General features: G+C 38.5%; 2 protein-coding genes across 2 annotated transcripts; both read right to left on the reverse strand.

Annotated features, from left to right (window-relative positions):
* Positions 1-3151: 3151 nt before the first annotated feature.
* On the reverse strand, positions 3152-3802 carry LOC124897675. Its single transcript, XM_047410862.1, has one exon. It carries the CDS (start codon positions 3800-3802, stop codon positions 3152-3154), a length of 651 nt encoding a protein of 216 aa, XP_047266818.1.
* A 2031-nt stretch (positions 3803-5833) lies between these two features.
* Positions 5834-13291, reverse strand: LOC107868448 (PH, RCC1 and FYVE domains-containing protein 1). Its single transcript, XM_016715139.2, has 9 exons — positions 12802-13291; positions 11473-11559; positions 10403-10492; positions 10212-10298; positions 10010-10114; positions 7249-9318; positions 7002-7148; positions 6501-6919; positions 5834-6219 (listed from the first exon to the last, which is right to left on the reverse strand). Exons 1-9 carry the CDS (start codon positions 12847-12849, stop codon positions 6054-6056), a joined length of 3219 nt encoding a protein of 1072 aa, XP_016570625.2. The 5' UTR covers positions 12850-13291; the 3' UTR covers positions 5834-6053.
* Between the last annotated feature and the right edge of the window lie 939 nt (positions 13292-14230).

Consider the following 14230-nt stretch of genomic DNA (forward strand, 5'->3'; position numbering starts at 1 on the left):
GAGGTGATTTGACATATAGGCTGCGTGCATCTCACACGATTTGTCACGTATAGTTTAAGTGGCTAATTGTGCACACACAAAGTTGTAGGGTCAAGATGCCATGCAAGGTCAAGTTAAAGGGCACGTATATGTATTATGAATTAAATTATTCCTACGTGGCATATCTGAGGCGATTTAACATATAGGACGCGTGCATCTTACAAATTTTTCACGTATAATTTAAGTGGCTACTTGCGCATATTACAATTTGGAGCTTAAGAGAAGAAAAAAGGTTCGGCAGGAGTTTTCATTATACATTCAACATTCATTCATAGTAAACATTTTACAAAAGACTATACGTATAAGCTACATGAGTCTTACAAGACACACTTCATAAGTCTTACAAGACACACTATCTTACAAGACACACTTCTCAAAAATAAAGACTATCATTTATCTTTTAAAATAAAACTAAACATAATATTTAAAAGAAACTATTAAACAAAAGACCATCAAGAAAAGTCTCATATTCTAACACTCCTCCTTGAGACTTTTCTTGGATACTCCCAGCATAGCCCTTAGAACTTCAAATTTTCCCTTAGGAAGAGCCTTGGTCAAAATGTCTGCAATCTGCTGATTGGAGTTGCAATGAACTGAATTAACTTCACCATCTTTCTCTGCTTTCCTGATAGCGTGAAACTTCATATTATATGCTTACTACGACTATGTTACATTGGATTTTTGGCCATAGAAATTGCTGACTTGTTGTCAACCTTAATGACAGTAGCTTCAATTTGATTTTGCTTTAGATCACGCAGAATTTTTCAAAACCATAGAGCCTGATTAGTTGCACTAGTAGCAGCGATGTATTCTGCTTCTGCAGATGATTGAGCTACCACATCTTGCTTCCTTGAATTACATGAAAACATGCCGGAACCAAGTGTAAAAGCATATCCAGAAGTGTTTTTCATATCATCAACACTTCCTGCCCAATCAGTGTCTGAATAACCCATCAATTGCCCTCGTTCTTCCTTTTTAAACTAAATACCGTAATCAACAGTTCCCTTGATATACCTCAATGTTCGTTTAGCAATACGAAGGTGAACTTGACTTGGAGAATGCATAAACCTTGACAAACAACTTGCCGCGAACAAGAGATCAGGTCTTCTTTCTGTCAAATATAGCAAACTACCAATTAGACTTCGGCAAACTGTTGGATCAGCCATATCACGTCATTCAGACTTTGAGATCTTTTCATTGTGAACTAGTGGAGTCGATACATGCTTACACTTCTCCTTCTTGAAATTTTTAAGAACATTCTATGGATATTTTCTCTGGGAAATAAAAATTCCATCCATAGTTTGATGAATCTTCATTCCCAGAAAGCAATTCATTTCACCCAAGTCTGACATCTCAAACTTGGTCTCCATTTCTTGCTTGAATTGATTCACCATAGCTTCATTACTTTCGGTTACCAGAAGATCATCAACATAGAGTGATACCACTAGCACATCTCAACCTTTAGCCTTCTTCACATATAAAGTGGCTTCATTTTCACTTCTTTTGAAGCCGCAATGAATGAGATGATCATCAATCTTACTGTGCTATGCTCGAAGAGCCTGTTTTAATCCATACAATGCTTTATGTAATCTGTAAACTTTATCCTCTATTCCTTCAAGTTGAAAGCCTTCTGATTGGTCGACATAAATTTGTTCCTGCAATGGTCCATTTAAGAATGCCGACTTCACATCCAGATGATACAACTTCCAATTTGATTGAGTTTCCAAAGCAAATAGAAGTCGTATCGTATCATGTCTTGCAACAAGTGCAAATGTGTCTCTCCAAACCTGCAACTTGCGCATAACCTTTCACAACAAGCCTTGCTTTGTGTTTATTAACTGAACCATCTGGATTAAGTTTGGTTCTATAAACCCATTTCACCCCTATTACATTTCTATCTTTGGGTTTATCAACCAGCTTCCAAGTGTCATTCTTCTCTATCATACCAATCTCCCCCTTTATGGCTTCAATCCAAACATTATGTTTTGATGCTTCTTGATAGCTATTGGGTTCCAAGATAGCAACATTGCATCTTTCATATATATCTAAAAGAGATCTTGTCTTCAAAATTGGCGAATCAAGTGAGGATTTACCATCTGATTCTTCAGTTTCTTCCAGATTTTTAGAGCTAAATGGTTGTGTTTCAGACAGCGGATTCAAGTTCAAATAACCTGTATTTTCTTTGTCAACTTTCTCCTTATCCCAATTCCAATAAGCATGCTTATCCACCACTACATCTCTTCTGATGGAAATACCTTTCGTTTGCAAGTTGAAAACTCTATAACCTTTGGCCTGCAATGAATAACCAATAAAGATCTCCAATTCACCTTTCGGTTCAAGCTTGCTTCTTTTCACTAAAGAAATATGAGAATAGCATATCGAACCAAAGATTTTTAAGTGCTTGGCAGATGGCCTTTTTCCACTCCATGCCTCAATAGGAGTTTTACCATTTATAGCTTTGGTTGGCAGCCTATTCAATAAATAAATTGAAGTATAAACAGCTTCTGTCCAAAAACTTTGCGGTAGTTTCTTTTCAAGCAACAAACATCTAGCCATTTCAACTACCGTCCTGTATTTCCTCTTTGAGACTCTATTTTGTTCTAGTGAATAACTTATTGTCAGCTTGTGATCAACCCCTGTATCTTCACAATACTTGTTGAACTCATTTGAAGTATATTCACCTCCATTGTCTGACCTCAAAGCCTTTAGCTTACAGCCACTTTGTCTTTCGGTGAAAGATTTAAACTTCATAAAAACTGAAAATATTTGAGACTTGTTACTCAAAAAATACACCCAAGTCATCCTTGTAAAATCATTAATGAACAACATAAAATATTTATTTTGATCCAAGGATGATGTTTTCATAGGCCCACATACATCAGTGTGAACAAGTTCAAGTTTTTCAGTTGCCCTCCATGAAGCACTTTTAGGAAATGGTTTCCTGTAAACCTTGCCCATCTGACATGACCTACACACTTCTTTAGATAGTGAGATCTCAGGTAAATCCTTAGTCAATCCCTTCTCATACATAGACCTTAAAATGGCATAGTTAAAATGTCCATATCTTCTGTGCCGCAACCATGAATCATCCAATTTTACAAAATTGGCACTATCAAAACTTTTCATCTACTGGAAAGATCTTATCCACCATTTCTACTTTGTCAATCAAAGTATCATCAGCATAAAAAGTCAAACAATGTTTTCCCTTAAAAAGTAAGGAGTAACCTTTAGACATCATTTGATCAACACTCAATAGGTTACATGCTAAAGATGGAACATACAATACATCATGCATAAGCTTTGTACCTTGGTTAGTTTGAAAGGAAACTGAACCCTTTCCATGTGCTTCTAATGTTGCACCATTTCCCATCCTAACTTTAGCTTTAAGTGACTTGTTAAGTGTGTGAAACACGAGCTCATTATATGACATATGACTCGTTTTCCCACTGTCTAGGAACCATTTGCATTGGTTGGTTGTGCTTTCTTCATGAGTAGCCATAAACAATCTTTCTTCCTTTTTTGACTCTTCAGTGAAGTTTGCCTGCTGAATATGGCGTTGTTGTGGTTGATTCTGCTTGGCCTTGCAATTCTTCTCAATATGATCCATTTTTCTGCAAAATTTGCACTGAATTAAAGGCTTTTCTTTAAACCAACAATCATTTTCTTGATGATTGGTTCTTTTACAGTGGAAACAAGGTGAAAACTTTCCTTTCTTTGAAGATTCAGTCCATGGCTTTCTCTTTGCTGCTTTATTTCCTTCCATCCTCTTGTTGTCCTTCACAGGTTGCTTGCCTTTATGCTTTGCTTGAAATGCCACTTCTTCTACTTCTTCATCTCTTATACTTGTTCTTTATTCTTGGGCTTGCAACTTGCTAATCAGCTCTGCAATGGACAAAGTCTTCAAATCACAAGATTCCTCTATTGCTGAAATCTTGGACTCGAACCTTGCTGGTAAGCTTATCATCATCTTCTCCACCACCTTTAAATCTGGAAAAATTTCACCAAATGATCTTATTTTGTTTACAATTTCCTGAAGTTTGGCAGAGAACTCCTTCACTGTATCTTCGTCTTTCATCCTTAACATCTCAAATTCTCTTTTGAGAGTTAAGAGTTTGACAGTTTTCACTCCGTCACTTCTATCGAACTCCTCTTTTAGCTTCTCCCATACTTCTTTAGGTGTTTCACAAGCCATTATTCTTGTGAAAATCACATCTGAAAGTGCTGAATGAAGACACGTGAGTGCCTTTGGTTTCTTGGACTTTGCATCTTCATAATTCTTCATTTGTACAACAGCTGGATTTGGTCCCAATGGAGGGGGGTCATTTTCACTTTCAACTGTTTCTCATAGACTAAGATCTTTGAGATAAGCCTTCATCTTTATCCTGTAAACATAGGAGGACCTGCACCTAAGAAGCTGTTGGATGCTATGTTACTGCTGTTCGGGTTTCTTTTTTAGAAGATCTATAAAAAACTTATCTTTAGGCCTTCAAAGATCCCTTAAGAATGTTGGCTCTGATACCACTGTTACAATTTGGAGCTTAAGAGAAGAAAAAAGGTTCAGCAGGAGTTTTCATTCATACATTCAACATTCATTCATAGTCAACATTTTACAAAAGACTATACTTATAAGCTACATGAATCTTACAAGATACACTTCATAAATCTTACAAGGCACACTATCTTACAAGACACACTTCTAAAAAATAAAGACTACCATTTATCTTTTAAAATAAAACTAAACATAATATTTAAAAGAAACTATTAAACAAAAGACCATCAAGAAGAGTCTCATATTCTAACAGTGCACACACAAAGTTGGAGGGTCAAATGCCATGCAAGCCCAAGTTAAAGGGCACGTTTATGTATTATGACTTCAATTAATCCTACGTGGCATATCTGAGGCAATTTGACATATAGGATACGTGCATCTCACACGATTTGTTACGTATAGTTTAAGTGGCTACCTGTACAAACGGAAAGTTGAAGGGTCAAGATGCCATGCAAGGATAAGTTAAAGGGCACGTTTATGTATTATGACTTCAATTATTCCTCCATGGCATATCTGAGGCGATTTGAAATTTAAGACACGTGCATATAACACAATTTGACGCGTATAGTTTAAGTGGCTACTTGTGCACACGCAGAGCTAGAGGATCAAGATGCATGCAATACCAAGTTAAAGGGTACATTTGTGTATTATGACTTCAATTATTCCTACGAGGCATATCCTAGGCGATTTGACATATAAGGCACGTGCATCTCACACGATTTGTCACGCAGAGGCGGATCTAGAATTTAAAGGTTGTGGGTTCCTAACTTATAATTTTTACCATCAGACCAATAACACACTTTGTTTGTGGGTTCCCAACTTATAATTCTTATATATTTACTAGTTTTTTCAATATAAATTCAAGAACCGTACGAAAGTTATGGGTTCTCGGGAACCCGCACGTAAAGCTGCATCTGCTCCTGTTGTCACATATAGTTTAAGTGGCTACCTGCGCACACGCAAAGTTGGAGGGTCAAGATCGATGCCATGCAAGGCCAAGTTAAAGGGCACGTTTATGTATTACGACTTCAATTATACATCTTTGGCATGTTTTAGATCATATTCAATCACCACTAAAAGGATGTAGTGAAATCTATTGTATCCCTCGACCTTAACCAGATGTCTCGATTTGACCCCTGAAACCTAAAACAAATTCTTAGTAGTCCAACCGCGCCCTTCTTCCTTAAATGAGATTTACGTGGCGTGAATCTGGTTTAGTTAGATCAGTAAGTTTCGAATACCATATGAAAAGAAATAGACTATATTCAATCACTTCAAATTCAAGTATTAGGCTACTAACTATGAGACCATCTATATTTTGTATACATGTCAATTCTATAAAAACCAATTCTACAAAGACATAAAATGTGCCAACTTCAAACGCATTGCGTACTCTAAATCCTGAAGCCGCCTCTAATGCTAACGTCTAAGCTGAAAAAACTAGCGATCACTGCGCCTACGAAGATTATGATGCTTCGCTATCTTCTTGTGCTGGTGTTACTGTTGATGCTGGTGATGAATCAGTAGTAGACGTCGCGGCATTTGTCTTTGCAGGGCTGTACTTTTTCAGTAGTCTATCTTTGTTTTCCTTCCACCATTCTTCTGCTTGTTGCTCTGCAAACCTCCGTTTACTGCGAGAAAATTGTCCAATCAACAAACAGTACGATCATGTGACAGTGTTTGACGAGGCATGAAGTTTAAGATAGAACGACAGTCTTTTGAAACTCGTGGTCTAAAACAAGTCACTACGTGTGGCTATAAATCATGTCGCTAAGAGTAAAGTATGGGAAAATGACGTTCTTCTTTGGACAGACTAAAAAGGAAAGTAAGCCAGATAAAACGGACAGAGGGATAGGGGCAGTACAAGCAATCGAAATAACAGTTTAGCAACAGATGAAATTTAGTGAAATACCTGAATCTAACGCGCTTAAAGATCTTGGTGCCATTTGTAAGTTGAAGGAGAGTGACATAGACGCCAGGTTCAAATTGTTCGATAACTTCCTTTTGTCCTTCTCTGGGAGCATTAGGTGACCCCGAGACACTTTCAGGAGCTGTTTGTCCGTGGTTTTCACGTGCTGTTCCATCGACATTACGTGGAGTTTCAGGTATTCCAGCAGCATCCCAGTGATCATTTCTAATGACAGGTTCTGATACATTATTTCTATGTGTTGGCTTCTGATGACTATTCGATGTGTCTGATTGCGAAGAAGTGTTGTCTTCAGATACTTGATTTGCATACGTATTGAGAAATGATTCAACTTGAGCATTTATGGATTTAATTGCTGGACCCTCCGAGATATCGGTAGGCAGTTCTTGTGTCATCTCTTTCAGCTGAAGTAACAAAAGACACGATTACACGCTTGCACAAATCGTGAGTCAAGCAAAAACGGAAGAGAAGGAATTTGAATATTACTTGAGTAGTTATAGACTTCATGGTTTCCACCGCGGCATTACACTTGGATGCTCTCCCTGCAACTAACTTCGATGATTCTTGAGAACTTTCCTTCAATTTTCGAATTTCAGCATCTTGTCCATCGCTTTTCTGCTTTAAGTTTTTGATCTACAAATGTAAATGAGACAACTAATAACGATTAGCTCGAGACATGAAGTTAGTCATTGAACGATAAATATTCTTGTTCTGTATGTGAAGAGTTCCATACCTGGTTTTGCAATTTGGAAACTTCTTGGTGCAATACGTCGTTTGTCTTTCTAAGACTATCGATGACACCCCTTGAGAAAACAGGAGCAGGCGAGCGTGGAGGACTTGGTCTTCTCGAGTAGGGTGAAACAGGTCTAGAGTTGGACGAACAAGGCTGAGGTTGAGGTTGTGGCTGGGGCGGAGATGGTGCTGTCACGACAGGCTTCAAGGCATATTGAAGCGCGCTAAGTGAACTCGGAAAAGCAATATCTTTTAATTGCAAAAGTGAGGGAACTTGTGAAGCTCTCACTATACTGAGATTATCTGATTTCATACCAGGCCTTGTAGACTTGACTTCGAGGTACTTAATCGGTTCTATCGTTGGTGAGAGCAAAACTCTTGATATTTTCGCCTCGCTCCTATCAAACTTACTATGCTCTACTGGTCGATGATAGGAGTTGAATTTCTTAACGAAAAATGAGGTATTTCCTTCGGAAGCTTTTTTCAATTTCATGTAGCAAGAGTCACAAACGCGGTGTGGTTTACCTGGAGTTGGAGCGAGTGCCGCTTTCAGTGCTTTTTTCGAACTGCAACCGTGACAATGCACTAGTCCACAATTATAACAGTTGTGCCTCTTCCGCGTAAACCCAAATGCTTGTCGACAACCTGAACAAACAGACTGATCTGCACCAGACACCCACTTATGAATGCAAATACTGGCAGTGTAATTAGATCCACATGCTATGTTCTTCACATGCCTGTCTTTTAAGGCCTCAATTAATGTCGGACTGTTGCGATCTTCAGTGTCACCGTGACCTAACCTTCCGTTAGCACCTCTTCCCCACGTATAGACTTCACTTCTTGATGTAAGGACAGCAACATGCGACGAGCCACATGCTATTTCTTCAACAAATTCACCTACTAATTTATCTTGTACAAGCGAAGGCGCCTTCCCATCAGCCTGTGGATTTCCAAGCTGACCGTGTGCATTGCTTCCCATCATGAACACGTGACCCGATGTGGTAAGACCAACTGTTATACTATGTCCACATGCTAACTGATGGAAGTTGTAATCGATAAGTGCAGAGACACAGGTCGGAAGCAGATAAGGTTCTTTATTTCCGTGGCCTAATCTATACTTATCGCCATCTCCCCAGGTGAATAACTTTCTGGTTGGCAAGTTTCCACAGTTGTGATTCGTGACTTCCACGATAGCAGCAGTGTGCCATACACCACACGCGACTTTAATAGTCTTAAGTCCGCTAAGTGATTGAACGTCCCTCGGGTATGGTACAGTTACACGATCCCCATGACCTAACGCGCCAAATGTTCCATCGCCAAATGTGAATAGTTTTCCATTAACAGTTGCCAACGCTGAATGCCAGGTACCGCATGCAACAGATAAAACTTGAAGCCCTTCCAACGGACCTGAAACTCTCTTCGGTATCCAGTGGCTAACATCATTGCCGTGCCCAAGAAGTCCAGCGTTATGTGTTCCATCACCCCAAGTATATAAATCGCCCACCGTAGACACAGCACAGGTATGAAACTCGCCACACGAAACAAAATCAATATTTGTAACTGCCAGAAATTCGACAAGTTTAGGGCGGCTAAAGTCCTTTTCAACGCCGTGACCTAACCTGCCCCCGGATTCTTCACCCCAAGTGAAAACCTCTCCTTGCCTCGTAACAAGAGCAACGTGTCGTACACCACAAGCAATTTGATGAACATCAAGAACCACATTCGATTCCAAAGGTTTAGGAGTAAGTACATCATGTTTAACAGGAACTGGATTCCCGGTCCCATCTTTTAACGATCCATCGCACCAAATCTCTCCCCACACATAAACATCACCTAATGATTCTATGTCATCTGGCCCCAAACCCCCACTCGAACAACTTGGAGTGCTAGAGACACTAATACGGAAACCATCCGAACTTGTTCTTACTTGCATATTTCCACGTTCAGACCCCACATCTGAGCTTCGCACACTCAAGGAAGTTTCACCACCATATGGATCAGCAGAAGTCCAATCCCGAGAAATACTTTGGCCGAAATCTATTGATCCACCATATGGTTGGGAATTTTGTAACTGCATATAATATCATAGAGACCTTAGGAATTGGAACAAGGAAACAACACATACAGAGAAGCTGATCACACGACATGTCTGATAACTACGACAAAAACCACAAAGTGAGGTGTGCGGAGGGTAGAGGGTGGGCAGGCCTTGCCCTTACCTCGGAGGTAGAGAGGCTGTTTCCGATAGACCCTCAGTTAAAGCGAAAAAAATAGTCCAAAGCAGTCCAGAAAAGAAGTAACCGAAGTACAAGAAATATATGACAGTAACTATAACAAAATAATATAATAGTTGAAGTACAAGAGAACAAATACTAACAGAAATCGAAGGACCTGAAACTACCGGAGCATGTCTGAAAGTCGTAGATCTCAATTAATTGAATATCAACAAGGGTTTGGGTATTTCGAGCCGGAGATCTCTTCAAAAGTGGTAAATTTGTGCATGATGAAAACAACAACAACATACCCAATGTAGTCCCACAAATGAGGCCCGGAGAGGGTGGGGTATACACAGATTTCTCTACCTTTACGGGATAGAGAGATTGTTTACGATAGACCCTCGGCTCATGGTAAATTTGTGCGTGGTAAAAAATGAAAATGAAAAAGAGAAAGTAGTTTCCGCATGGTACAATATGCAAGATAGATGTAAGTGACGAATAGTCGGCTGCTTTGACGACCTTAAAAGTTCGAGGTTGAAAACTTACATCAGTAATATCACTCCGAGTACGTCTACTATGAGCTTGCCCAGTTGAAATTAAATTCTTTAGTCCAGCAATCCAAATCTCCGCTTCGATCTTGTCCTTGCAGATCTTCAAAATGCAAAATGATAATCAAAAATGTCACCTTAGTAGAACTTTTTCCAAAACAATATACATGACAGCAAAAACGAAATATCTATTCACCAACCAAATCTAATGATCTTTCACCATTGTTGTATATAAGGGAAAATGACAAGTACTCCTTCTCCGGCCGCAAAAATCTTTTAAAAACAGGCTGCACAGACATATTCACAGGTAAAAGTTCATATCGTTTCAGTAAACAAACTCTTTAGAACGAGTCTGCTGATGCAAAACGTAGATGCGTAATCATTAACTCACAGTTCTCTGTCCAGGAATAATTTTCGAAACTGTTTTTAGCTTTAGATTCCTTTCTGATCCACGCGAGTACCAAATCAACGTTGTTTCATCCTGGAAGTACCAAAAGCAAAGATGTAATCTTCCATCAGATATCATTTAATTCAGAAATCAACTTCACGTTCTGGCTTTACGAGCGAGCTAGCTAGAAAGCCAGATGCATATTTGAACTGATAAGGCGCTTTAATCAGTTCAGGCACGGGAAGAACTCAGGAGCAGGCCGAAGTGTTAAGTTACACAAAGACAAAGGGAAGAATATGGCGCGGGATTCTTGGATGGAATCACAAACTTCAAGGAACTTGAAATGAACTATGAGATCTATGCAGCAAGAATTACGTTTACATACGAGCAAAACAATAACAAACAGCTGAAAATAACTACGAAGAAAATGTAGTGTATACGAATCACCCAAAATAGCTTTCTTGGTATTATTAACTATCGGAATCAAACCGATTAAATGGTCTTTGAAGAGACGACCTAAAGTAGCAATCAACTTCATTTTCAAAAATTTTACAACAACAACAACCACAACATACTCAGCGTAATCCCACGAGTGGGAAGGTAGAGTGTACGTAGACCTTACCCTACTTCGTGGAGGTATAGAGGCTGTTTTCAAAAGACCCCTCGGCTCAAGTGCAGCAAAGCAAAGTAGTTATGAAAAAAGGAAATACGGTAGTGAAGAAAACATGTCAAACTGAAACCTCATATCTGCGGTGAGAATAGCCTCGAAAATGCAATTTAAGTTATAGTACATTGCAATCAAAGTATTTCGATCAAACTGATTTCTATCCATTGGTGTCTGATAGCAAGTATTCAAAACCATGGTATTCATTAAATGGCTTTTCTTTCAAATTCATGTTCTGCGAGAGAGTTTGTGCAGATAATTTGCAAATTTCCAGACAAGAATAACAACGATTGTTTACCAAATTTCATATAGAAACTCTCAGATTGCGACCAAGTGTCCGACATAAAAGATCAGAAAAAAAAACACATTACTAGTTGATATGAAGCTCAGAAGTAACGGAATCAATTACCGGAGAAAGTCTAAAAGGACAGAACTTTGGCTTCCCCTTCCGGCTATACTTAATTAGCTGTGTTCCTTTCTTCAACGCAATTAGCCCCTTCAAAATAAGTAATATCAGGTATATAGATCACTGGCCAATCAAGAACTTTACGATAATAATGTTGTAATGTCTACAAAAAACAACATGAAAAATTCTAGATATGCAAAGTGATGAGAAGGCTACCGTAGCACCTGAAATTCAAACATTATGACTTTTGACATCACGCCATTTTATAAAAGCATACCGCACCACACTATGACTGTTCAAGATATTAAATAGCAGCTACCATCTGTGTGTGTTCCATATTCGAAAAGATTCTCAGCCTTATGTTGCCAATAGTTAAGTAACTAAAAAGAACTCGAATCATTATTTGTAAGTAGTAGAATCGGCTTCCAAGCAACATGGCTCCGTCAAACTTTGGATCCAGGCATGTTATTACACTCACAATCATAACATTTCTAGTTCTGCAACTCTAGAAACAAGAGAATGATTCCATACTACTAACTACTGTCGCGGTTGAACTCGAACTGGGTAGGCAAAGTGAGAGAGTAAACTTAATGCCATATAGCAGCTACTTCAGGTTTAAGACCACGCGGACCAAACCGTGAGGTCCAAAGGTTGGGCTAGAGCGGACAATATCTTGGCCATTTGGTCTGAAGAATTACATATCGAAGCTCATTTGACTTAAATAGTGTACTCATTAACTACTACATATCTAGCTAAGCAAAGAATGGGCTACAATTCGTGTATCCGATTTGCATAAATCAAAAGAGACGAGCTCCATTAACTATCACTTTTTCACGAGTTTCGTATACCTAAACTGTCACCTTTTCGCAAGTATCATACTTCAACTACTAAACTATCACCTTTCACTAGTTTCATACCTCAACTATCGCTCCCTTTGTATTAAAACACACCTCAATGTTGAGTTTGAATACTCCCACCTACAGTCTATTGGAACAAACATTTGGCCTAAAACTCAAAATTGAGCTAGGGGCGGAGCCAGGTAGGGCCGAGGGCATAAAAAACTACACTGTTTATACATGGTTAAAATTATCTTTTATGCATATATAGTAGACCTTGAACCCGTTCGAGTTCTTTGTGTGTCTGAACCGCCTTACTGAAAATCCTGGCTTCACCACTATACAAAGGCAAGTGATAATTTAGCTAAGGTAAAGAGAGACAAGGAATAGCCGAGGTATGAAACTCGTGAAAAAATGATAGTTCCGGTGTATACATCTAATCTTGATCACCCTTAACGAAATTTCTGACTTCACCACTGGTACTCGTAAAATATACCTGGTCAATATCGCGGTCAGGATTGCCATAACTAGCAGGATCTGCCATTCCATCTGAAACAAATCTTGGCTATCCACCAAAGAAGCCTATTTGTTGTCCTCTCAATCATTAACATATTCATCAAACTTTTTTCCCAAAATAGAAACTTTCCAAATTTTGATAACTATGATCCACCTACATTCATCAAACTCTTTCCTCCCAAAATAGAAACTTTCCAAATTATGATTACTATGATCCACCTACATTCATCAAACTCTTTTTTTCCCAAAATAGAAACTTTCCAAATTATGATCAACCTACATTTATCAAAAATTATAACCAAAAATCGACGAAAAAAATTCAAGATTTTTGTGGATTCATGTTACATTGATGTATATTAACAATGGGTGAAAATTGAAATTTAGAATTTTTTTGATAATAGATCACAAAAAAAAAATGGAAAGAAAGAGAAAATAAAGTGATAGTAAGTTTAGGGGAACCTTACATTTTCGATTTTGGCGGTTTATTTGGATCCTTTTATAACTACCTTATTATATAAAACATTTACTATATTTTATACCTTTTATATTTTTCAATCTTTAATATTATTTGAAGTGAAATTAAAATTATAAAATTCATATTAAATTTTTTGGGGCCTCAAAATTTTGGAAGCCTAAAGCAGACGTTTTACTAGTCTTACCCTTGAACCACCCCTGCATAGTTGCTACTACATGCTCCAACTTCACAGGGGTTCTATTACCCCGTGAACTCAATTTTAGCATATTTTTGTCACCTTTTTGTGCCGACATGGCATCTTTATTACATAAAATGAGGCCCACGTTAAAGGTGTCACATCAGCTAAAAAGGTTGACATAAGGTGCCACGTCAGCTAAAAAAATTGACATAAGGTGTCACGTCAACTAAAAAAATTGACAAAAATAGGCTAAAATTTAGTTCGAGGGTAATAGGATCATTGTGAAGTTGAAGTGTGTCGTAGCAAATTTGGTCATAGTTCAGGGGTACTAGATGCATTACTCATGAATATTTGAGAGAAGGTGGGAGTGGTCTCAGTGGTGAAGCAAGACTGAGATGGTTTGGACATGTAAAGAGGAAATGCGTAGATGCCAAGTAAAGAGGTGCGGGAGATTAGATATAGTGGGATGAGGAAAGGTAGACGCAGGTTGAAAAAATTTTGGAAAGACGTTATTGGACAGGACATGAGCTTCAGTTCACGAAAACATGACTTTGAATAAGAGGGTATGGATGTCGCGGATTAGAGCAGAACGACAGTAGGTAGGTTTTACTCCATCCATTTCATAAAGTGGAGAAAACTACGGTAGCAGTTGCAACGGGAGCTAATAGGATTTGAACGTACGACATTAAATTTTGGAGACCCACGCTCTACCAAACTGAACTATCCGTGGGCAACCCACTGTCATATCGAAATTAG

The sequence above is a fragment of the Capsicum annuum genome, chromosome 4 (assembly GCF_002878395.1).
Source record: "Capsicum annuum cultivar UCD-10X-F1 chromosome 4, UCD10Xv1.1, whole genome shotgun sequence".
Lineage (NCBI taxonomy): Eukaryota > Viridiplantae > Streptophyta > Magnoliopsida > Solanales > Solanaceae > Capsicum > Capsicum annuum.

Bases quoted from the DNA above. Each gene is read 5' to 3' on its own strand.
- LOC124897675 (XM_047410862.1), bottom strand. From the start codon at position 3,802: ATGGAAGGAAATAAAGCAGCAAAGAGAAAGCCATGGACTGAATCTTCA.
- LOC107868448 (XM_016715139.2), bottom strand. From the start codon at position 12,849: ATGGCAGATCCTGCTAGTTATGGCAATCCTGACCGCGATATTGACCAG. The intron at 10,115-10,211 runs GTTGGTGAATAG...TGCATTTTGAAG, and splicing joins GTGAAAGATCATTAGATTTG to ATCTGCAAGGACAAGATCGA. The intron at 6,220-6,500 runs GTATTTCACTAA...ATTTTCTCGCAG, and splicing joins TTTAAGCGCGTTAGATTCAG to TAAACGGAGGTTTGCAGAGC.